Consider the following 27,102-nt stretch of genomic DNA (forward strand, 5'->3'; position numbering starts at 1 on the left):
ACGGATAAATGCAAAACGAATTTAAATCACATATGCAGATAGGAAAACTTTCGTATAAATAAATTGTCAAGGTAATATTTACTCATTACGAGTTTGTCCAACTTGTGACTTTGTATGCACAAATTTCTATCTAAATAAAACCACTGCGAATCACATGGGCATTATAAACTAGCATAAACAGTCATTGTTTAATACGAATTAGCTAATAATATTTTTCAGGTAAATGATTTTCAGTACCCAAAAATGAATGGATTTTACTCTTAACATTGATTACTACTCAAAATTAAACTTTAAAAACTCGTAATGGTTCAATTAATCCGCCTGAAATGGAGTAGGTCGAACAAAAGGGCCGCTTTTGTCGAAGGTAAGCCGTAACATTCCATTCGAATTGTCCACGTAAGTAAAGCAAACTAACATTTAAAACTCCACTCCACATATTTTATTCAGGGGAAATCGAACCGACTGCGCGGCCGGGATTAAAAGCTCTTTGGTACTAATTTCTCTCGCCGTCTATTTTTAGTAGCGATTCTTTTGTTACTTGACAAACCTCGTAAAGAACAAAGTGAAACAAAGCCTCGCAGGTTCGGTTCATCTTGTGCACTCTGCCAGAGGAGGAAATGGCACGTGTTAAGGACGGATCGAAAAAAATCCACAACACTAATTAGAAAAATATTGGTTTTGACCCTAAAAGAAACTTTTTTTTCTCAACTTGCTTAATATTTTTTTGTTACACTCTTTTTTGGTGGGTAATAAAATGATGGAAATATTGTTGGTACGCTTGGTGCTTGGGAGTATAGGAAAGCTCTCAAGCAATTAGATGAAATCTACTTTTCGAGAACTTTCAATACTGTTCAATTCCCGCATAAAATTTACATTTTATCTGGATGGGAGTTCTACCGAACAAAATATCAACTAATATTGGAACCTAAAGCCTTTATGACATTCTCTGTCTCGCGTCTTGATACTTTATCAATTTTATTCGTCCCGAGCAAATTTTTCAGATAAAAAGTTTCCAAAGTACATTTATATCGATGTAAAAAATATGTTTTCACCCCTAATATTATTCGTAAAGTTTTTAGAATCTCACTTCCTGTTACACGATTATACAACTTTACCAAAGAATCATTTCAGAAATATAAAAATCGTCACTCCCCACATACAACAATAAAGAAAAGTCCAATTCCCCAAAACACAATATCCATTAATCTTCAGTATTAAATTCACCAAACACAAGAACACAAATACGTATATGGGTACAAAGCGTCGATTTGCTTTGTCAGCGGTATTTATTTTCTTATTCATAACCGTAATGGAGAACAGACGCAACCAAGCTTTGTGCTGGATAATACGATAATGGACTAATCTAATGTGTTCCGTATAGAATACAGTAAATGGATTATTTTGATAAATTATTTATTTGATGTACAACGTCAAGTCCGTTAAGTTTCACGTTCCCGACCATTTAGGATTTGCCGAGGGATTGAAACGTATCAGGGCGATGGATATGAGTGTTTTATAATTTATTTCGGCCCGGGTGATTATCCTTCCTTTTGTTATTTAATTGGAGGTTTTATTACTACATAAATATAAATTAAACATATACGATCGATATATTATTTTATACCTGGGATTTATTTATTTAAATTTTATCATTGACAACTTCTGTTATTGTTTGTATTTGATATTTTACTTCTATCATTAGAAAATTCTATCATTTTTCTATTTCTCTATCACTTATTTAGATCTTAACATTATTGATTTAGTGGGCTTTATGAGTTTATGAGTTTGAATTTTTTTACTATCAATAAATATAAAGGTATAGTATAAAATAAACTTGATGGCAATCATACAGTTTTTTATTGTCATATTTATTGCAACTGAATTATAAATGTGTCATGTTTCCATCTTAAATAGTGTGGTCCTATTTTATTATGTTTTTATTTGTTTATAATATCTTTATCACTTTTTCTCTTTCTTTATGCTCATTATTAGATCCAATATTCAAAATTAAAATTGTAGAGTGTAACTTTTTAATAGCTTAAATGTCGTTCCCTTAGTTTCTTCTAAATTCTTTTAAATTATATGAAATTAGTTAAAAATTTATAAACAAGATTATAAAAAAATTAAATTATTTTAAATCTAAAAGCTTTGTTCCTTTTGCTGCGACTTTTTTATAAAAACATTTACTTTTAGTAATTTTATCACAAAGAAAGTTGTGTTTAAATCAGAATAAATCATTTGTAGTTTCGCGAAAATTAACCGATCGTGTTTAAGCTGCAGGCGTCGTGATTCCGTTTGAAAATAATACCACTGTCACCGGCTGAAACAGCGTAAATAGATTCAAATTGTCTGTGAATCGAGAAAATATATTAAGACGTCAATCATTCAGCAATGACGTACCATTCCGTGCATTATAGATCGAAACCTGTAGTCTGTGGCTGGGAATTATTATAAAAGTTTGACGTCTGAATTTTGAGGCTCGAACAGACTGACAGCCTGCAATCAGCCAAATGGAGACGTCACTTTTACGGGAAAGTATTAAAACGCGACTCATTCCAACTTTTGCCGCTAAATTGATTCCTAAATCTCCGTGCTTCAATTATATTTTTTACTGATGGAGTTGTATATAAAGTTTATGCTAATCCAACTCGCCGTTTATTCAACAATATTTTGTTAAAGTTAGTTACTCTTGTTTTCACCAAAACTGACTGCATGAGCTCAAATTTCGAGCCACCATTGTTGTCAACAAATTTAAATAGATAAACAAAAATTCTGTTCATGTTATGGACAATCTCTCTCCTATTTACTATAATATTTCCTGCGGAGTCTCAATTAGGCGATGCATTTGCGTTAGGAACCCGTCTAATTGTCTTGTCAGCATTGTATTACCTATTGTCTTCGATTCAATAATGAGGTTGGATAATATTCATGTGTAATTTGTAGTTTAGTTACGGTGGGATCAAGTTTTCAGATCTATTGTTGTTTATTATCTTGTAGATAATATTTATTGTTCTTTTGCTGACTGTCAAACGTACTGATTATGAATTAAACTGTAAAGTTCAGTCTTAATTTTTGTGCAGATTAATTATCCCCAACCTGCAAGTTAATTTACCAATTAAATATCGTAATAAAGGACCATTAATATTAATTAATAAAGCCCAGCAAGTTATTAATGGATGCTTTAAATACGGGAGGGTGAGAGAATATTAAGCTATTATGAAATATTAATCTTCAGCGGTATTAGAAGTCCAGGCGTTTTTATTTTCCGGGATTTTAAAACTTACCCGCAATATGAAATTAATTTTTGTTGGCAATGTACTATACACCACGTCCGTATTATGAGATTACACGCTTGAATATTCAAAATTAAACTGTTACAAATAGGAGCAGTTTCAATTTGGACATTTCATTAATTACTAGTGTAATAAACTTATTCGAAATAAATTAAACACTACATAATTCGGTTTATGTATTTTTAATTGAACACTAACGAATTAAATCCTCCTGAAAACGAAAAAGCACTCGCGAAGCAAAACTTCCCGATTTACATTTTAATATTATGGTAATTTGATTGCTAGTGAACGAGTTTCGGCTTTTGATATAATTAAGGGGTGCAAAAAATGTTTTTTTAATATTGGCCCTGCCCACTTTTAATTAATTGTTTTTCGCCTAATTGCCGCGACTTATTCCAATTATATTTTTATTATGCAGATTCGCTTTATGAATGTTTGCTTGCGGAGGCGTGCTATTTTGTTTATTAAGAGGTTATAATTAATTTAATTGAAAATAATGTTGGTTTAGACATTTTAACTTAAAAGTCTTATTAAGTGTAATCAACTTTCTATAATACAAATCTTGAATTCAAGATTAATTAATATATTTTTTTTTAATTTTGATGTTAAAGTTAAATAATTTAATTTTAACATCAAATAAATGGTTAATGGCCCAAATTATTTTTTTTATTTGATATAAATCAACAAGTTTATGTGTACGTAATGAAAAACTTGTTAATAATTATTATGTATATGTGTATATTTATATATTGATTTTAATGAATACTAGCTCGTATAAAAAGAAAATTAAAAATCTATGTGTCATAAACATTGTTTGCTATATCTTTTGAACGAGTTCTACCATATTATTTTTTGGAGTCGAAAATTGATTAGGACAATTTTAACAAGTTAAAAAAATTCTCCATTGAATTTTTTATCTATCAAAATGGACACACACCAAATTTCTTAAGAAAATATTACGTATTAAGTTAGAAATGACATAATTAAATAAGTTTTTTGTCTGAGTTTCTATTATTCTATTGTTAATTGTAATCGAATTATAAACAGCCGACTGTATTTCTATTTTTTGTTTACTAATGTATAAACATTATCGTTGCAGTTATAGCTTAATTAAGTTTAATATAAAAAAATAATAAAGCATCAAAAGCAACAAGTATCTTTAACAAAAATTAGAGGAATAATATTTAATTTAACAGTAATTAACCATTAACTTCATCTTAGACATTATATTTCTAATAAACTGTTCCCATTTTGAGATTTAATAAACCTTAAACTAAACCTCGTTAATTTGATGAGAAAATAAATAGCTCGTCTGAAATAAACGGTGCAAAGAAATGTTTTTAATATCAGCCCCAGTGAGCCTGAAAGTATGGTAATTGCACTGATTTATTACCATTATGTGCTCTAATTAAGAGTAATTATGGGTAGCAAATGGTTCTGCAGATAAGTCTAACGCGACGTCCTAAAATTTATTGTGATAATGCAAGAAATATTCCACCGCCCAGTGGAATTCTTATCAGCACGTTGGTATCTGCAGCGAGAAGGTTAATAGTTTTACTTTTGATATTGTAATTTGGACGCGAGTAATTACACATCATTATCAAACAAGATAACGACGATAAATTCGCCCCCAACACTAAACACCGCATCGCATGTTCCGTGCTTCTATTGACATCCGAAGCTTAAACAGACCTCATTGTCTTGAGGTGTTTCCAGTTCCTGAAATGGGATTTCGCTGCATCATTTGGACGGACAGGTGTTGCGTCAAGGAACTACCCGGGAGGCCCGTTCCCCAGACGATTTTCCTCCCGGTTACCCGATCCGGACCTCCGGAGACCGAGCAACAGCGGCGGCCCGCCACTATGACAGATACGACGTCTGTTGACGGATTGTTATTGTTTTATGGCATTTTTTCCCCGTCGCCGGAGGCGGGAAACAACGGCGCCGATACGCGAACACGAAAATGTATCGTTCAGTCACGGAAAACGCGATCCTGGCTCTCGTAACCATGCGATACGCTTTTCATGATGTTTTTAAGTAAATATTACAATCTCGAAGGTATGGCTCCCTTCGCAACATTAAAAAGGTCATAAATTGTATCCAAGTAGGTACTAAAGTCTTATTTTTCTATTTATTTTTGTAATTATGTATACCGTTTTTCAATTATCTACATAGTTTAACAAAAGTGAATGAAATTATTAATTGTGCATTTTATAATAAACAGAACAAGTCAATTTTTAAGACAATGCACATATACGTGTATATTATTTTTTATGTTACCAGTTAATTAAAGTACTGATTAATCATATTTTCGAGTATGCGTAGTGCGTCAAAATACAACATTAAATGCTGTAATATCTTGCTACTGAAACCCAGAAAAAGAGTGTCTGTATTTCTACGCCAAAGATTCATATATCATAATATTTATCATTCGTTACAGTTGCAATTTCTTGCGACGCTTTTTATCCGCTAAACATTTTTAAAAACGCTATTCACCATTTTCCATTTATCATCCACAAAAAAAGGTGGAAAAGGTCCTCGAGTTATATTGATAGTATCTGCAGGTTTACATGGCTGGAGTCCGGCGGCAAAAATCCTCCGGTGGTTTTCGTCCCTGTTTAAAAGTTAACGCATTCCATTCCATGCAGGAACTTTTCAATTATAAGCGATTCCCCCATGCATCAAATGCCTTTTTTTCCGGACGATGGTCGCGCGATGAATAGATATGTTTGCGGGAAATCGACCGGCCGTCCATCGAGGTAAAAAAGAATCTGTGTGAATTTGGAATACAGGTTTTGTGTGCAAAAACCACATCAAATATAAGCCAACAAATTGGAAATCTAACATAAATGTTTTCTAGACTTTAATAAAAAATTGATTATATTATTATTATTTTTGAAATATAGGAATTTCCTCTTATATATAATATTTTAGAGTAATTTGTGTGCGCTGAATTAACGGAAAGCCCAATTGAAATAAATTATATTTTGTTAGGAATTATGCGTCCAACGTTACATAACTCGTTGCAGTCGGAAGGAAAATGGCAGAGTTACAACTGATGAAACTTCAAATTTCATGGAATTTGAACATTGGAATAATTTTTTTCAACAACATATAATTCGATATCCGAAGTTTTACATTTTTAGACGATAGTTTAAAACATTTCAGATCCTAGCAGACAATAGCGATATTTACTACTTGAAAAATTAATTTCCGATTTTATCAAAAAATCAATTGAAGTGGTTATTTCGTTAAGCATTCAAGGGAGTCCTTAACAAGTTTTTGGGACGACAGAAATGTCTCAATTATTTAAAAAAGATCGCAATTTTTCTAAGACACATCATTCACGTCAAAATATTCATTTTCAAATTTCAGGCTTGAATTAGAACAATTAAGACTCATTTTCTCCTTCAGACATATGCTTTTCTTCTCAAAAAATTTAGTCTGGTTAAAGAGATAAATACGTTGAAAAAATGATATCGTATTATCATCGCTATCCGACCGATAGAAATAGTAACACACGGATACACAGTTCAAATAGGTGAAATATATAAAATTAAATATTCTATTTAATCTTGGTCTATCAAGACTTGAAATGTTTGTAATTGAAGTGAATAAACTATCTGTTAAAAATTTAATACTTGGAATTAATTGTCCAAATTACCCAAATGGCCAAAGTGACTGACAATCGTCAAAAATTGCATGAAATATTAAATTCATGCAGTTGTAACTACATTATTTTTATTCCGTTAAAAATGAATTAGACACCGATGTATGGATTACTCACGTTTCTAAATATTGTTCATCTCTAATGGGCTTACAGTTTATTCTCTATGCCCATATCAACTAAAATGAGAAACTGGAAAACACAAATGAAGAAATGGATAATGCATTTTACGTAAGACACCAAATTTAAGTGAAAATATTATTATTTAATTCAAGTACTTAAATCGTGAAATAATAATTTTGATTCATTTTTATTTCCATCATATTTCGTCGTAAGAGGATAACATAATTATACATTGTCTAAAACATTCACGTACCTGTACAATATTTTATATCCGTTTAATCCGAGAGCCACTGATTCGAAAATCCATTCAGTCTAATCAAATTTTCTATTATTCCATGCTGATGTCCTCGCAAGAAATAATACAACAATTTCGCAATTTAGGAAAACCGTCTGATATGTACGGAATATAAATCGATTCGAAGGGGACGAAATATTTCCGTAATTTAATATGTCTGCTTGTAAATTTCCTTGTATTTATTTTCCCCCTTAATCCGATTTCGTTCCACATCCGATGAATCTGTATGTGCTATTGAATAATGGATGTATTTAGTTATCTCATTCGTATAAAAAACAATGAAAGTTGATTTTGTAATAAAAAAATATGTATTATGTAATATTTATTTATAAATTCATTAACGGGAGCGTAGAAAGGGAGACGGTTCAACCGGAATGCAGACGAATAAATTTACAACAGTGGCATTCGGTATAATTTTCCTAAATTATGCAGGAACTACGGGCACGAAGAGAAGTTAAAGAGGATGCTGCACGATTATGCGCGAAATAAACATTGTCTATATGCAAGTCGTAAACGAAAGTCGTTTCGGAGCCAAGATAACTCAGGTTAATGAACATGAAAGTTTTTTCCCTAGTTTAATTAAGACTTTTTTAGACCACCTGAGATTCACTTTTTATAATGTTTTATTGTCCAAATTTTTGACAATCTTTGTAAATAATTACAAAGTAAAATTTTTTTTTCTGTCGTTCCGCGGCACGGCAAATACATAAAATATAAAATGTTACGATATAAACCGTGAAGTGGGAAAACAGGGATGGATCATGCGATACATTCCCGAAACGTAGTGAGGCGCATATTATTCCCCCGTAATAAAGTTAATATTCGTAGGGGAAAGTTAATTCGGTCCTGAAAAATTGTAAGATCAGACATGTGACACGAACACATGCTCGTCCCAGTTTCCGGTGCCGCGACTCAGCTAAACATTGGGTGAGTCTATTAAATTATCGAATGGCGGAAGGAAATAGAGTATAACCAATATCGGATTCTTTCGGCTTTCTTTTCTTTTATCAGGCAACTATTAAATTTGTCCTTTTCCCTCTTCCTTCTTCCGCCGTAATTTAAAACCACTTGGTCGATATAAAAATACAATTAGTTCGGGGCTGCGTACTTAATTGGATCGAATGTATTTCAAGTAAATGTGGATCGTAACTTTTTACGTTTAAGTGTACTTTAGATCGTGAACGCCGTTATGTATAATGGAAACTCTATTTAATTAAACAAAATTCAGGGAAACTTGGCTTTCATCATTTTAAAGAATTCGTTAAGAAAAGTACCGATAAAACCATGTGGATGAAAGAAAATTATTATCGGAATCCTCGAAAGTTAATTGTATTCTATAATTATCCACCATTTCGTAAATGCAAACTTTAAGGGAAGACTAGCACTTAGTAAATTGAAACACCAAAAGCAAGATTGTTTGTGAAGGTAAGTTTTCGAACAATTCCTCAGCATAACTGTTGTCAAAATAATTCTTTCCGTTTTGCATTTTTCGTTCGTCCCTTTCATTTAAATGGGCATAAATCGTTGAGTGCGCGCCATGCCTTCACGCCCCATTTCCTTGGACAAGAAACACGTTTTTCCATAAATTCTTTTAATGAACCGTTCCAGCAAATATTATTTCAAATTTACGCGAGAGCAGGAAAAGAATGAGAAGTGAGGCGCCGGTGGAACTGAAAAACGACGAATTTTCCCTGCATTTTCCTGCAATAGAACAATATTTTTCCGAATACATTATCAAACCGTCTCTATTTCACTGAATACGAAAACGCCTCATTGGAGAAGTAATTGTTTTATGAAACACGGAAACTGTTATTCTTATTTATGGTATTAATAGTAACATTGAAAATTGTTTAATTTGTTGTGGTTTAAACAGCAGTTAGTAATAATGCGATTATTTATTTTGTTACTTTTAAAGATGGAAATGCAGCCTAGCTAGTTTAGAATAGAAACACCTCCTCAGGTGTTTATTACTATTTTTTTAAAATTGGATGTTAATAAATTTCATACTCATTCTTCTCATAATAAATTGTTAATATATCTTTAAAAGTGTATTATTTGTGCATATTGATTGAGTTAAAAATTAAATAAATTGTAAGAACTTCTGCATTAGGTCAACGTCTGATATTCTAAACTAAGTTTGACAATGGTATTCAGGATGAGAAATACAATAAATTTTTTAACTCACACAAATATAATAATTTATACAGGGTGATCCACTCATTTATAAGAAACTTGTTGGAGATTGGTTAAAAGAGTTAATTTGAAATTTTTATAGCAATTATATCTTAACAAGAATTACTTTTCTATTTTTTTCATTTTCAGCTATACCATGTCCATGTCCTTTTGACGTTGGAAAGTTCATTTTTTGCAACACAATATTATTAGAATATTAAAAAACCTTTCGAGTGGAATAAGCCCTATACATAAAATGAATGAATAAATAAATTATTGTTATTGAAGAAATTTGATTAAGAGATACAATAGTTTTTCCAATTTTTTTATTTAACTAAAATATTTTTAATTAAAACACATCTTAAAAAAAAGTAAAAATATTTTAATTTCAAAATTGAAATAAAAAAATCATCATTTTATTTGAATGGATTCGTGCATTGATTTTACAATGAAAATAAAAATGTCTGATTGGACAGCGTGCTGTTAAAATTTTGAATGGACCTTGTTCTAGATATTTGTTACAATAAATGCATCAGTAATTTTTATGGAATAGAACCGATTTATCTTGTCAGTGGATAAATAAAATACAATAGTTTCGAAAGAGCAGTAAATCAAAATTGTTGATATCAAAGCTATATCAATTTTTAATTTAAATATTAAATATTTTTTGGTATGTTAATTTATATTTGTTTTAATATTAATAAATAATTATAATTCAATTATTTTTGCAATCAAGACTAACCGACACAAATATATTGCAATATGTAAACACTCCAATGTATTACATTAAAAAGTAATTATTTTAGATATTATATCAATATTTAATTATGTAATTTGCATTGTAAAACAAACTGATTGAACCGCAAAATAATATTATTGAAAAATTAAACATTTGTAACTCATTTAATCGTATACAAATGGTCTTTTCGGAACAATAAAACAAAAGCAATTTTATTAATGTATAAATAAATGAACCTTTTATATTCGTCATTTCACACCGAAACAAACACAATAACAAAGTATATAAAATTCATTCACCTAAAATAACCGCATTCAATATTTCAAGTATTATTTTAATGTCAAGATAACGTTATGAAATGGATATTGAAAGTTTAACAGGAGCGGTTTCCTGTATGTTCGTTCCCGCAGTTACTTTCCGGATCCGACGTGTGTATGAATTGAATAACTTCAAACGTTCTTGCGACAACTTTTCATAAATTGTACACAAGTGATCTGGGTCGCATAATAAATAGTAGTAGAATGAAATCATACTGCGGTTATTTATTACACCATTGAATAAAAAGTGAGCTTTAAAGAAAATTGTTGAATTAACGACCCCAAGTAAATATTGGAGTTGGCTGGTGTTTCACATTCGAGTCGGTTTCCTCGGTAATAAAATATCTGTGTAAAATTCACCAAACTTAATAAAAAATGTATAAGAAGAATATCCAACAGGCCTATATAAACATTTAAACGCACGTAGCTTATAAAAGATATTAGACACGACCAATATAGCAAAAGCCCAATAAAGATATTGTAAAAGCAGTGCTGTAAAACTCCATTTCGCCCGATACTTTCGACCCATTTTTTATGAACTTTCCAAGTCTGTCCACAAGATATCGACGGGTTACACGCTATAAAATGCATGGATTCACAAATAAACCAAAGGCGAAACTCCAAGTCAGCGTGTACATCACCCTTTATCTTATACGGGTCGCACAGTAAAAGGTCACTTTATTGTGGGATTTCGATTTTTATTATCCCATTTACTGGGGACTTATATTTTCCAATTTTATGGACCATCATGTAAATTACTTTATATATCGACAACCGAAATAAATATTGAGGAATCGTTGGAATGATGGGGAGGGTTAAAGTAAAATTCCCACATACGAACCCCACACTTGTATTTCCGCAAATTGATAGAAAATCTGCTTCAACTTAAATTGTATTAGTATATTTATAACCCCGATTTTCATTAAAAGCATTCACGTTTTACCGAGGATTATCAGTTTACTTATCTGGGAGTAAGATTTAAAATCAATCTGGCGCCTTTCTGTACAGATGGAAATTTTGTGTTTGCCACTAAATCTCCGGTTAATCTTCCATTAACAATTTGCCGAACATTGTCTCAATCCCGTCAAATATGGTTTGCCACGACACATCTATGCCATTTATATCAAGATCTGTTACAGTCTGGCTGTTTGCTACACGCATATTGATTAATGATGGACTTTAATAAATCCGACGTGGCACGGGGAGCTTTCATTCCATGATATATCTATCAGTTGCAGTCAAAGGACCTAATCTCTGCACGGTCCAATATGTTAATTATGCCTGATGGAAAATGGCAATCCTCCATCCATAGAGAAGGACTTGCATTCATAGTTATTTGGTCCAATCAAAACGTATTAACACCTAACAGTATTGGCTCTTTTGAAATTACTGCTGTTGAAGCTATCAAAAGACAATTAGGTAAACAACTTAGTACACCTGTAGAAATTCACTGATGCGCTGAAATGTATGCTCCAATATACAAATAATTAAAATTTAATTATTGAGATCACACGACTGTGCGAAGTTTGATTCAATTCGATTGCTTAATTAGCGTGTACTAATAATCGACATAATACCTAAATCTAATTAACAAGCAGCTTTAATCAAAACGTATTCCTGTTAAAAATTACAGAGGAGGAACAGAATTGGCTGAAACTGGTCCAATTAAAACGGATTTAGTAAAATGATAAACGTCAATACTAATTTCACAGGAATATTTCTCGTTCTCCTCAGTTATAATTGTTTGATTGAATCTCGACGGTGCATTGCAAAACGGTGATCCCGATTCTGATTTAATCTATCCATTGTGAAGTTGTACTCAGCAACTCCACCGAAATTTTAACGAAGCCTTTCCAGTGATTGCGATCATAAAATTCATTTCTTTTTAATTCGTTAGCAAGCGACAGCAAATTGAAACTTTCCAGTTCGATGGTGATTGCAGGATTTTTAAGCTCCCTTTTACTTACGTCGTAAATGTCCGAACCGTGTTCCACTCTAGTGTTGGCTTTATAACGAATGCTCACTTTCGTGAACCATAATTGAACATAGAACACGAATAAAATAAGTTATTTTTAATGGTTTTGTTTTACTACTTTATCCGATCGGTATTGACCTGTAAAATATAAAGGATAAACATGAAACAATGATCGGAATTAAAAGAGTGTTCCCAGGGCAGAAGTATACTTGTATTTCGCATCTCAACTGGAAACACCACAATTTACAAGTCGCAAATAAAAAGTTTTTCATTTAAAAGGAGAAACAATCGGAACCGAGATCTTTCATTTGGCTGAAATACGGCGGCGAGTGGTGGAGTCTTTTGGGCAAATGAAACCAGTAAGTCTTTATTACATTGATGAACTTCTTGAATGAAAGCATTCAATCGACTAATGAGACCTTAAACCTCGGTCTTTCAAAGGGATTTTTCATCATACAAAAACTCTTTGTACACAGCTTGCATGACATATTGCTGTAAATTTAACCGGAATTCTACTGCTGCTTTAATAGTGCTGCTATTAATGTTTTGCCTGCAAAAAAATTTTACAAAATGAATCACACGAACTTATCTTAAACTTTTCCTTATCTTCTTTACAAATTTATTCTTTCAGCATGATTTCCTTCCTTTGTGAAAATGCACTTCCAGTATTAAGTTAAAGCCTTTCATCATCATCATTCAAGATGGTCGACCATAAACGAAAACGGAACGAAAACGAAAAAACTTTAATATTGTATATTCATCATTTAAAGATGGTTAGCTTTCATATTTGTGAAGGTGTGATATTCAACCTCAAGATAAAAAGAGTTTTGTTGCGTGCTCAAATATTTCGCAGTTGCTCAAGTGCGGTTTAAATTCAGCATCGTCCTCATAATAGACCGGCATAAAGAATTTTTATTAAAATGCAAAATAACGAGAGAAATCTCAAACTTTGCACGTATCCATTATCTTATGAAAGGCCTCACTGTGTGGTCGTTTGAAGACATCATAAAATTCTGATGAAAAAATAACCTGCTGCGTTATTACGGAGAGGGCGAGACTGGCGGTAGCTGATTTACTGGGTGCCAAACATAAAAAAACCGTGTATTTTATGTAGTAGTTCAAGTAGCACGTCGGTAGTTCATGTTCAACGCTTTCATTTGCATCGAATTAAAGTTTATGATTCCGTATGGTCCGTGTTTTTACAACCCAGATTGTATATTAAGTTATCAGAGCTCTTTGTTTGTGACGAATTATTTATTTAACTTTCAATGAATGAATTTTTTAAAAGCATAAATCACGTTGGTGGTATGCATGTATAATTAAAGAATAACTACTTTTTTATTTAAAAATTATTGTTGCAATTAAAATATAGTGGACAATAAATCTTTTTATATTAAATTTAATAACGACTAATTTATTTGTTACTTTTTTTTTTAAATTAAAATAACATTACTAAATAAAACAACGATGACGTTAAATTGATATAACTACTATAAAAAAATAAACTAAAATAAAAATGATACACTTCATATTATCACTTTTTAAATTTATAAATTATAAAGTAATGTTCTAAGATTCCAAGTTTCTGTTTGTCCACTTAAAACTGACATCATTGCGGATTAGAGGTTTGGCATAGAATTTCAAATAAAAAACGTACATAAATTTATAAGCATAAACATTTGTAAAACGTTAATTTAATCTTGTATTTTAATCAACTTCTGTTTTATGTATTCGTACCATAAAAATGAATGGGAATATTTTTATAAATTGACTGGTATATTTAATAAAGGTAGTTCTGTGAAAACCCAATGGTGCTTCCAAATGGAGGATGAGACCATCTTTCGGCCAATTTAACAAAAATCTAAATAATTTTCAAATTTCCTATACTTTCTATGCAAATAGGGGGTTTGAAAATCCATGCAGGCCATTTTCCGTGTTGTATATATAAATCAGTTTCGGTTGCGGTTACGCCAATCGATCTGGAAATGATTGTTGGCCATTTACGGGAACGCCAACTATAGAACTGGTTGGTATCACTGACTACAATTGACTTTTTATGTAAATCTTGGATCCCTGCCTACTGTGTAAACACTTGTTATGCCATCCGAGCCACGGATTTACGTATAGAGAGCAATGGCGGTGCCACTCGAATACGTCGACGGCACAATACACACGGGGGTTAATTCGTCCGTCCCTTTCGCCCGTTTTTCGAATTACCTACGATTAATAGAATTTGTTTTTACGACGGAGTGCCTGATCAACGTTTCAACGAGGGCTGGATAAAAAACAATCACGGCGGATTGTTTATGTAAACCATCCCTGTTCCAACTTCAATTTACTAACCCACTCAACAGTCAACATGACGAACTAATAGTTTTGTCTATTTTATTTTACTGCCTAAATATACATTAAAAAAAAATAAATAAAACTAGAAATGTGACACAGTACATTTTTTTTTTTTTTGGGAGAAATATCGCAACACTAAAATTAATAATTAATAATGTGGTATTTCAGAAAGCGCCAATTCCTTGTTTCATCCGAGCAGATAAAAAGCGTTAAGCACTCCGATATAAAAATCCGGCAAGTTGGAGAAATATCTCAAGTTTTGTTTCTGTTTGTAGAAGTGTCTCTCAGGATTAATTAGTTGTAGTTGTGCAAGAAGTTCTTTTGTCATTTAGTTTTAGACCAGTTCGTGAACACATAAATTGTTGCTGATGCCAATTGTAGATTTATGCTCAAACAGTGAATGGGAGGTTTATCCCCAAATTATCTATGCCTTTCATTAGTTATTTTTCTTAATTTATATATACTTTTTTATACTTACAAATTTAAAAATTTAGTAATTAATTTTAACATTTTTTATTATTTATTTAAAATGTTTCTTGTTATTTTCTAAACAATTCTATCAATACTGTTGCCTTTATTTTTTTAAAATACAGTAAATATCATTTAACATATCAACCTAAACTTATGTATCTTATACTAATCTTTTCATCACTCCTTTGTTATGGATTAAAGGCTTCTTGCTTATTTTAAAAACAACTTAATTACTTTGGTACTCCTATAGTGACCGTTTTCAATTTGTTCAAATTTTTTCATCAATTCAGTTTTGGACAACCAATTTGAATTGCAATTGACTTTATCAATTAAAATTTTAAATTTGGTCTCCTGTGTAAGGCATTTAAAGGATAAAAAAGTATGTTTTTAAATTTTATTTTTAAATTTTAAGTGAAATATTATATTTAGAAAATTATTATAAAAAAGGGGAATATGGCGTTCTTGAAATGTACACGAAGGTGTACGGTGCCAAAGCTTCTATACTTTATTCACGCGTTTGTGAAACAGTAAACACAAAGAAAAATTAAATAAAATCCGAACGTAAGATTCTCTTTCCATGGCTATTTTTCCGTTCTCGAGAGCAAACGTTTTTCTTTTTGGGTTGGGAAAATACTGCACCATAAAAATGAAAAATTAAAAGGGTTTTATTACAAAAGCACCAATTTCGTGTTTCATGGCTATAGAAAAAAAACCTCGTTTATGCATTTCGGCGAGAAATCCAACAAGTTTTTCTCTTTGTACGAGGACTAATTAGATGTAGTTTCTTTCTTATTTAGTTCTCGAAAAGTTCACTATTTAGGCGTTCGAGTGAAATTACTTAACTATACAAATCATATTTAATTTTTCGAAATTGGACAGTGGCGTAGTGTAGGGTGTCGTTTTTATTAGATAACATTAAACAGTGATTTGTGACCAAATGCGATAATAAAGAGTTAAGTGCCAGCCGTGCCGTCATTAATACACGAGAAAAAAACAACAAAATTTCTGACGATAATCATCCCCGAAACGAACAGATTGCGAACACACTTCCGATTTAATTATTTGTATTTCGCATTTCGCCAGAAGGCTACGTAACAGCGGGACCCATTTCCAACCGAAACGGGTCAAAAATATGTTTGTTTTTTATAGTCTCCGGAGTTTATTGCTCGGTACGGCTCTGGATCGATGGGCATGGCGCAATGGAAATTGAATACGTAATGTACATCTGCATCCTCATATCCGGAACGTATTTACTTCCCCCCCGTACCATATTGTTTTACTAATAATGGCACATTCGATGGTATCTATAATGTTCGACACATGTGTTTGGGGTTAGGTGTATGTTTAGCATATTCTTGTATTGAACAGAGAAAAGGTATATAACAGTTTTTTTGATTCAGAGAATTCCTTTAATTTACTGATGTGAATGCAAATATAATTAATTTTAAATCACAAATAATGTAAAAAAAATTGTAAAATTGCAGTTTTAAAGAAGTATTGTAAAATAGAATATTTTATTTTTACATATAATATATATTTTAATTATTATTATTATTATTATTATTAATATTTTACTTTCTTATTAATAATAATTATAATATTAATATAATTATAAATGGAGTGAAAAATCTAAAAATTTATGAAAAATCATTTGGTAAGATGTAGCTTCAAAAATTATGTTTTTGAATAAAAAATTTCAAACAGGATTATTTAAAATTATTATCTTATCTTATTTCTATGATTACATTTATATAATCCATTACATTATTATAATCCAAAGAATCTATTCTTTATCTATTATTTCAGCAATAGAATAAAATAAAATACAAATATTAATGTATAATAATATTATTATGTTATATTAATATATTTCAAACATAAAAATAATCATATAAACTGATCGAATAAAGTTAAGCATAGTAACATATTTCGACCAAAATATAAATTTAACCATATATTTTGTACCATCTGTATACGTTAATTATTTGTGAATAAAAACGTAAAAATGAAAATAATAAAATCTTAGACAAAAAACAATGAGGTCGAACGCATCATGGATTTTAGTCGATATTTAAATATTCAGTTTGGTTTTAATTCTCTTCAAGAAATATCAACCAATTTCTATTGTCTTTTCTTAAATTCGTCTTATCACTCACTTATCAAAAGCTGATAGACGTTGTACTGCAGGAATACTTTAAGCTGGCTCAAGACAAGTTGATGTGGCCGCTGCATTTAATGTAGACCAAACCATAGTGTGCAGACTCTATCAATAGTTTCTAGAGATTGGAGATGTGCAAAGTTGGCCTAGAGGAGGTCGGCCAAAAGTTACATCTGACCGAGAAAACAGATTACTAATCGGAGGAGCACAATCCTTATTATTTATTAATGAAAGTATAGTAATGATCACTGAATTACTTTTTTGAAGTTTAGTCAGGAACTAAAATAACATTTATTATACAAAAAACACACTCAAATTGTAATAAATTTTAAATTTTAAAAAAGCAGACTTATATATAAGCAATATTTATGTAATTAAAATAAATAGGTAATTAAAATAGTATTTATATATTACTAGTAATTTTCGATAACTTTAAAAATATATAATGTTTATCAATTTTTTTTGATAATAATTTCAGATCTTTTTAAATTATCTCTCAAATTTAAATATTTCAAGTTTGAATAAAAAATCAGATCTAATTAAATTAATTTTAATTAATTTTACCAATTTTATATTTAAAAATATATATGATAAAAACTTATTATATGTTAATATAGAGTAACTTTGGTGTAACAATTCCCAATCACTAGAAATAAAAAACTTTCTATTTGACTCAGCAATAAGGAAGTTCATTTATATTTTATATAAATACATATCATATAAAAATAAATTTAAATTATATGCGAACAAATAAACACAAACACAACAATCATTTGCTTTCCTCTTTTGTTACAACCCCTTATAATCCGGCCCAACGCCATTGTTTTTTATATTCTAATAAACACGAGCCTTGAATGGATATTACGGCACTATTTCGGAATTCCTTAAGATGGTTCCGCGCTAAAAGAATTTTAATAATTGAGCACGGGTGTACGGCAGTGCAGTTACGGAACATTAAAAACAATAAAAATGCAATCTAATGAATATCTGAGATTTTTCGTTGGCACATAGCACGATGGAGCCGAATCCACTTATAACTATTGCACCATTGCACCAAATTTACTAAAAGGTGTATTAAATATAAATTGAATACATCGCAGCGGATACAAATTCTAAAGGGGACGTTTCAAATTTAATAATTTTAATTCAATTTACTAGCAACAGAAAACTATTTTTCTGCTGATCGAAATGTTTGAGGAATTTTCTGCTGTGTTTTGTTATTGTTGTTCTTCATTCTATCGGGTTTCGTTCAATTTCCAGCGACGACGAATTTTTTATTTAGAAATTATAAAATGAAAATTAATAATTATAAATTATAGTGCCTCCTAACCGTTTATTTTTCTCCATTTCTCTCACAACCTATTTTCGATTACATTTCAAACCGTTTCTCTTTGTCTCAAGAAAATCCAATCGAACCGATTGTTGTAAATAATCTGCTGTCGTTTATTAACAGCCCCAATTTGTGTTTTTGCCCTTCTCCCAGTTTCTGGGGGACGATTGTCGCGGATCGCGATTGTTTTATTGCACTCGTGTCATTTGTAATCTGGATTGGTCGTGTTTTCGATACACGAAACGGCACACACGACTATTTATTGGGCCCGATTCTTTGTATTGTTTCATGATTATTGGTTTCCTGTTTGATACATCGTCGGTTATTTCCGGTCGGCGGCTTTTTGCGCCGCCCGTTTCGGCAATAAATAAACTAGCAATATTGTTTGTCTTTTTCTCTTGGGACACGTGTTTTAATTGGAGTTATCGACTTAAGTTGTTGTTTTCGTTTTGAATTATATCGCTGTGGACATTTACGATTTCAATGAATGGCTTATAAATCACATTGACGAATGGCCGGGAAAAAATCCAGCTAAATTAAACGGCAGTAATTTTTCAGTGCGCTCGTTTATCAAACAAATTTAACAGGAAAATTGTTCTAATGATTGTTTGCATAAATTAGGCTTGGTTTTTGTCCTAATTATAGCATTTATAATGTAACCTTCAGTTCAATTTTTTATGTTAAAAATATTAATGGAACGTAAAAGAAATTTTTATAGCAATTACTTTTTTTATACAAAGTGCTTACACTTATAAATTATTCATCTAGCTTAGCACTAACCAATTCTCTCTTAGCATAATAAATCGCCTAGATTTAGTGGTTCGGAATTGATTTTTATGTTGCTCCGTAATTGTTATTTAGCTGGGAAAGAGTTGGTATTCGCGAAAGAATTTAATTTTGTGAAAAAACTTGAAACCAACGTTACAAAGGATAAAAGGATTTGTAATGAGTTGGTTTGGAGTTTCATTAGTTCGTAAAATTGAATTGAGGTCATAATTTTTTTTACCTAATAGTTTTGTTGACACAAAGTAAACTTGGGTTTTAAGGAAATTATACGTGTTTACAAATACCAATATTTAATGTAGCAGGGAATAACATGATTAATAGAATGGCGAATTTTTCTGTTTGCATTGGCATTGACAGATGGTTTAAGAAAACTTAATGTAGTTTTTCTGTGAAGAGCTAGTGCATAAAATCTATTGAAATATATGTCGAACTCTAAACGGTGTTTCCTTTATAAGATACTGCCATAGAAAATGTCATATTCATTTTGTTGTTTACGAATTAGTAACAAACTTTTTGTGGTTAACATGTCGAATATTGAGTCAAATGAACACCATTTACGGCATGTGATAGTTTTCTTGTTTAATCAAAAGAAAAAGATATTGAACCTCATCAAATTTTTGTTGAGACTTGCGAATGAAAACGAATTACAATCACTATTGGACGAATACGATACACAAACACCACAAATGAAGAAGAAATGAAGAAAATATTGTGTGTGTGGTGGGACCAAAAAGGAGTAATGTACTACGTCTGCTCGCTCCCGACAATCAATGATCCAAAAACGACAGAATTGGCTCGAGAATGCAGCAAAGTTATTCTGCAGCATAACCACGTTCCTGCACATTCAGCCAGGTAAAAGAAACGGTTTCTTCGTTTGATTATCACTTTTTCTTATCGATGAGACACGCACTGGCTGAGCAATACTTCAAAACATTCAAGGATGTACGTACAAAAATGGCTAGATTAATAGACTTCATTGAAAGATAAATCTGTTATTTGGAATTGCACCCATATATTGAACAAGAGATGGGTAAAATGTGTAGAAAGCGAACGCCGATATTTTGATTAAAAAATCTTTTACCATTGTTCTTAAATAATAGTCCCCTTCATAAACAAAACGATATTTTAAGCATGTTGACCTGATATGCTAGACATCTTAGTTCTTTTGCTACTCAAACGTGAATGAGGTATAAAAATACAAAAATGTTATGAATTATAAAAAAATTGAAAAAATTAAATCTTCATTTTCTATTTACATTACAATTGTATTAACAGTCAACACAAACATAAGACTAATATATTAAAGTGAAAATAAATAGGTTAATGTAATTGTAGAAATTATTGAGTATGATATAAAAAAAATCAAATAATCAAATGTGACAAAAACATTTAACATATAAACTAAATCACAAAATAATTTTCTGTTTAATATTTATAAATGACTAGATATAGTTTTTTTTTAAGTTTCTAAATATTTCATTATTTTCGGAGTGTATTGAGTAATTATTGACATTATAAATTTCAGTCGCAGTCAAAAGTAATTGTTAAGATCTAGAAAACTGAATGAAACCATATATCTTTCACCTTAATCTACCTATTTCTGCAAAGACCCAAGCTCATACACATTCCATGTTGTTTACGTGTCGCAGGATTTTTGTACCACAAAAATAACAGTATACTGAAATTAATTACGGTTTATAAAAATTATAATATAATTAGATATGTAAGATTCACAAAAGAGTTTTTAAATATTTATTTATATATGATAAAACATTGAATGGTAAAGGGTAGAAATTTATATAATTCATATAATATAATAAAACAGTAATAAAATATAATATATTTATATACAGATTTATTTTACACGTTGAAAAAAACAATATATTGTATTATATGTAATGTATGGAAAATAGATAATGATTATTTCGTGTATAATTGTAGTATTTGTTTTACTTGACGTTTTAATTTAATATATTTTTTTCTTGAAATTAATAAATATAAATTAAAAAAATAAATATATAATTTTTCATTTACAGTCTTAGTTTAAAATTTTAAAATTAAATTAAGTACCTGCATGTATCCGCCCTCGCAGTGGCTGGCGTTGAGCAAACTGCCCACTTTGAACTTGTTGAACTTGATTCTCAATATCCAGTCCTTTGGAGTGCCGCGGAACGAACGGAACCGGTACCAACAGGTCATCGGTTTGCCGAAATTGTCTTGCGTCACCTCCGGACTGGCGACATCCTCGTAGATGTCCACTGTCTTGTTGCAATGGTCCTTTTTCGCTTCCGCTGCAAGCAAAAAAACGGCACGAATTAATTTTAATCCGGCGTTAACAAATTGCAGAATGGGAATTTAGTTGTGGCATTTAAATTAATACACGGACTGGATGGCTTTACGGCTTATTATTAGAATGTCTCGAAAACCCGACCGTAAACAAAGGGCTTTATTATTTTCGGCTGAAAGTGTCAGTGGTCGGAATTCGCAGTGAACGTCCAGTAGTGGCTCGTTGAAATGGTCCTTTTTGGCTTCGGCTGGATACAACACAGGAAATTCAGTTTATTCGGGAGCGGAAACAAAGTTTCAACATTGATAAGGAACAATTTCGCAATGAAATTTACCTTGTTCGCTGCTGAAATTTTCGCTTTCCTGCAGCGATATAAATCTTGTTAAAAGAAATTATTTCTGGGGCATCAACTGGTCCCAAATTCATTTTCTCGGTCTCAGTTACGGGCGAGCGCGCGCAACAAATTAAATGTTGACTCATTAAACCAACTTACAAATTCTAATTTATAACGTTTTATTGTAAAATTAACACAAAGTGAAATTAGAATCCAAGAATTAGTTTTAAATGATTATGTCGCTAAAGTTGTACATTAATTTCGACTTACTCATTTATTCTGGAATTAAACTAATTTAGAAAACTATTAAAACTTTTAGAGTGTTCATAAATATTTAATTAGCATTATAAGCTTCATATTTTTTAATAAAAACTATTTTTATTGTATACATACGCAAATCTACAACTTAAATTAAAATTTCTTTTGTTTATTTAATTTAAGGAATTACAGAATTTTAATTATTGTGTTATTTAAACTATAAAGAATACCCAGTTCTAAATTTAACACTCGCAAACTTACAACAAATGCATTATTACTAAAAACGTATCGCAATAATCGAAATAATCGAAAACACAATAAATCCGAAACGGTGCAGCAACTTTGTTTTGAAGTTTCTCCAAATACTTCACAGTGGAAAAGGGATTAACATCGCTAATTGGAACAGTGTAGAATCTATAAACAGTCTTGAGTTGAGAACACTTAAAATTACTTACGATGGAGGCACTTCGGTCGTAATTCCCACTTCTAAACCTTAACGAAATGGTATTTAGCTTTTATGATATTTTCCTTGTGTTTTGTAAACCGGAAAATTGCTATTCCGATGCATTTCAGTTTATTTATGCTAATATTCTGTATGTTTAATTAAAATGTTCCATTAAAAAGTTCAAACAGAGAGAAACACTAACTTCTAAATAGAAAAAAGAAGGAGTAAGTAGATTATACAAAACTTAACTTGAAGAAATAAATTTGTATAAATAAATTTTTATACTTTGTGACTCATTGAAGATCGAAACAAATCTTTTTCATTTACAATTCCATTTTATTTTCCATAGTTTATACCCATTTTTTAAATTATAATAAAGTAGACCTCTATAGAAAACAATTTTTGTGATATCCATAGAAATATTTTCCTGTATAAAAATCAAAAACTTATTATCTGAAGTATAGAAAACAAATATGACTTTTATCTAACAATAAACATTAAAATAACTACATCTACTATAATAAATGTAATTGAGTATCTCGATAAGATTATATAGTAATTTAAGTACTCGTCGTCGGTTTTATCTCTGAAAGGCAAAACACACTATTATGATTACTATTATTTGGAGAATTGGAAAAGCCTTTGTGCAACTTGTGTTTCGTTCCATTGACTCCGCAAAACAAAACAATTAAAACCATTGAATCAATTGCGGGGACACACACAAAAGGCTTTTCCTGTGTCGAGTTCGTTTTTCCGCAAGGGAAACCGCATCGCCATCCTACGAATATAATTGGCCATCGGGTCGAATTATTAGAATCGACCCGGACAAAGAAACAATCCAGAAACTACAATAATAGGGGCATTATACATTAATTTATCTTAATCTCGAACGGGTCCCGGGACTAATCCTCTTAAAGATATTAAGTACAAACGACTTTTCGCCAATACATCTCCGAAGACGTCCTGCCATTATTTAACTTCATTACGGCAGATGCAATTAACAAGGGGACTTAATAAGATTCCTTGTACGTAACAATCTGGATATTTATTGGAGAAATTGATTTTAATCGGTGTACCTGTTGTTGACAATAACCGGAAATACGATTTGATCAATTATCCTAATTGGGACACAAATCATTAAGTATCTGGTTTCAGTAAGATTATTACAAGAAAATTAATTTATTAAATAAAAATGGATATATCAAATTTCGGTTCACATTCATTATTATCCATCTATTTTCAAAACTATTTAATTTTAATGTTTTACAGAAAACATTTATATGTATTTATTATGTATAACTTTTGTTCATGCAATTATCTTCATTTGTTTGTTAATTATGAAACGGAAAATTTATGTTAGGGAGAAATGAAACGAGTTTGCGGAACAACATCAAACAGTAAATTTATTTAGTTTAAAACGTTGAAAAGTATTAAATTATGTATTCATATACACATTTACAAGTGTTTTACACTTTTAAAACGTTCGCAATTAAATATTTACAAAGTTCTTAAACACTGTCAATACAGTGAGCTGTGAATTACTACGGTCCTCTCGTCAAACCAATTGAAATTCCGTTTGAACACATCATCCGGTCCTAATTACTAAATCGTACGTAAAATAGTGCCCCGGAATATTTTATTGTGGATCTCGCGGGACGGAATTCTGATTTACGTGCGCCCGCCGAACGTGTTATTATGAAATGAATTTTACAATTTACAAGATGAGTTATAGAATTGGAATGTTGGCGTTTTATAAATCAAACACGCGATGATTTGTTGCCGGCACAAATAAGCTTTATAGAGCATGCACTGTGCATTGTCTCTTCTGGTTTTTGGGTCGTGCAAAAACTGTGATCTAGGACAAAGTGTACAATGCAAAAACGCAAGTTAAGATGTCAACCAGGCCGCAGATAATCCTTAACAATCTGTCACTAGTTTTTGCAATCCGAATGGTGCACTCAGAAAACGGTGACTGTTTGAAAAATCGCAACAACATCCGTTATTTTTAATTGTAAAATTAATTATTAACAAAAATTGTCCAGTCATACATTCAAAACGTTTTTCTATCTACAATGAAATGCAATGAGTAAAAGCTATGTTTATTTTTGGCTCAGTGTTCGATACAAATTCTTTTGAACACAAGTCTACGGTTACAATGAATTTTTGATGTATTGATTGTCACCAAGTACAAAGAGGTAAATGATTACATGCCGTGATTGCCCGCTTTACCATTGAACTGCTCTACGGTTTTGTTGGTTTTAGAACTTATCAAGTGCCAGACCCCGATTTTATTATAGGCGCCTTTGTTTGTGTTCCACCATTGATATCAGATTTATTTTAATAATTTAATTATGAACGATTTAAATACAGCGACTCTCAATTTGAATTTAAATATTATATTCACATTGCTTTTAATGTTATTTGATGTGACCTAACATAAGGGGAATAAATTATACTTTTACAAGGGAAAATTCCATTTCAACAAAAACTACTATATAAAAATAAATTGTTACATAAAGAATAACGATAATAGCGATTGAAAAAAAAGTACCACAATAAAAAGTATCATTCTTTTAATTTACTTAGTCTTATAATACCTGAAAATCCCCAAGTTACACCGGTAAAAATTCATGAGTAAAGTATGTAAAATAATCTTCTTTGACTCGTCCCAATTCACATACATTTAAAATACATTTGCCCGAGGCGAACACCATTAATATATTATTCAAATGTTATTGCGTTCCGTTCATGCTTGTTCTTGTACTCCAAAAAAAAAAAAAATACTTAATAAACCAAAGAGCCGAGCAACATCGCCGGATATATTTTTTGTTTGGCGTCTGGAAGATATAAATTCTCATAAATAGCTCGTGCGTGGGGGGTTATCATGGCGAGGCCGTTAGTGGTCTGGAGATCTCTCTCCCTCTCTCTCTGCAGGCTGGCGGCGGCAGAAGGCGGAATGATACAGCGGCATCCTCACGGGTGCGATGATTCACGGGAAGGATGGCGGTGCAAGGCTTGGCCGCCACTAAAAGGGAGACCCCGAACTGTCACCTCCTAATAGATATACTACTAAATCTCAAAAATATGGCGCCCGTCTTTTGTACCCGTTTCCGAACAATGCAACGAGAATTGATTCTGGATATAATCAGGACAATGTAAATCATTGATTTAATGCTCGTTTTTTGCAGTTCTAAACTGTATATATATTTTTTAAAATAAATAATACTAATATGTAAACTATATTAAAGTTCATATTTAAACACAAATGACGTATAAAAGCACGAAAATATTAAATTATACAAATATCAAAAAAAAAAAAAAAAAAAAATACATTCTCATTTTTTATTTACATCGTAAATTGTATTAATTAAATGGCAACACATACATAAAAGTAATACATTAAAACAAAAGTAGCATTTGAAAAAATATGAATGTAGTGACATATAAAAACAACAATGAGATATAAAAACATTTAACATTTAAAATAAATTGCTAGATAATCTATTTAATTATAATTAATTAATTACAAGCAGGTTTTTCTTGAAAATATTAAATTTGCAGAGTTTTCATAGCGTATCTGACATAATAAATTTTACCTTCAGTGGAAAATAATAGGTATAAATACATTTAAAAAGTTCAAAATCGTATAAAAATTTGTATGAAATCATAGTTTTTCACTTTAATCTATTTATATTTACGTAGACACAATTTCGAATACATTTCCCAAAGAATTTTATTTGAATATTTGTAGTTCTAGATGGTCGGTATTTTAAATTTATTTTAATTTTTATATATTTAATATACATCAAAATAAAAAGCATTCCATTTCTTGGAAAATAATTATTTCGAAAAAACCATTTTGTGAATTTCAACACAGTTAATTCGGTTCATTCTTGATTTATTTCTTGTTTAGCACGGTAAAATACCTGAAATAAAAGTTTTTTTCAGAAATAGCTCAAATGTATAATGCATCACAAAATAGTAAGTCGCACTTGTAATCCGTGTACTGCTCATACCAATATACGACATTGTGGTGATTCTCTACATCCAAGTTTTGTGCAGAGGTTAGAATCACTGGAAGTACGTTTACCATTAGACAAGGTTGC

General features: G+C 30.9%; 1 protein-coding gene across 1 annotated transcript in view; it reads right to left on the reverse strand.

The window, feature by feature from the left end:
* The window catches only part of LOC109596034 (uncharacterized), a 124,948-nt gene that overhangs the window by 54,786 nt on the left and 43,060 nt on the right, over positions 1-27,102 (reverse strand). The window contains exon 2 of the mRNA XM_020011484.2: positions 21,743-21,963. Within this exon, the coding sequence (XP_019867043.1) occupies positions 21,743-21,963 (221 nt within the window). The remainder of the gene's footprint in view (positions 1-21,742; positions 21,964-27,102) is intronic.

The sequence above is a fragment of the Aethina tumida genome, chromosome 1, assembly GCF_024364675.1.
Source record: "Aethina tumida isolate Nest 87 chromosome 1, icAetTumi1.1, whole genome shotgun sequence".
NCBI classification, from domain to species: Eukaryota; Metazoa; Arthropoda; class Insecta; order Coleoptera; family Nitidulidae; genus Aethina; species Aethina tumida.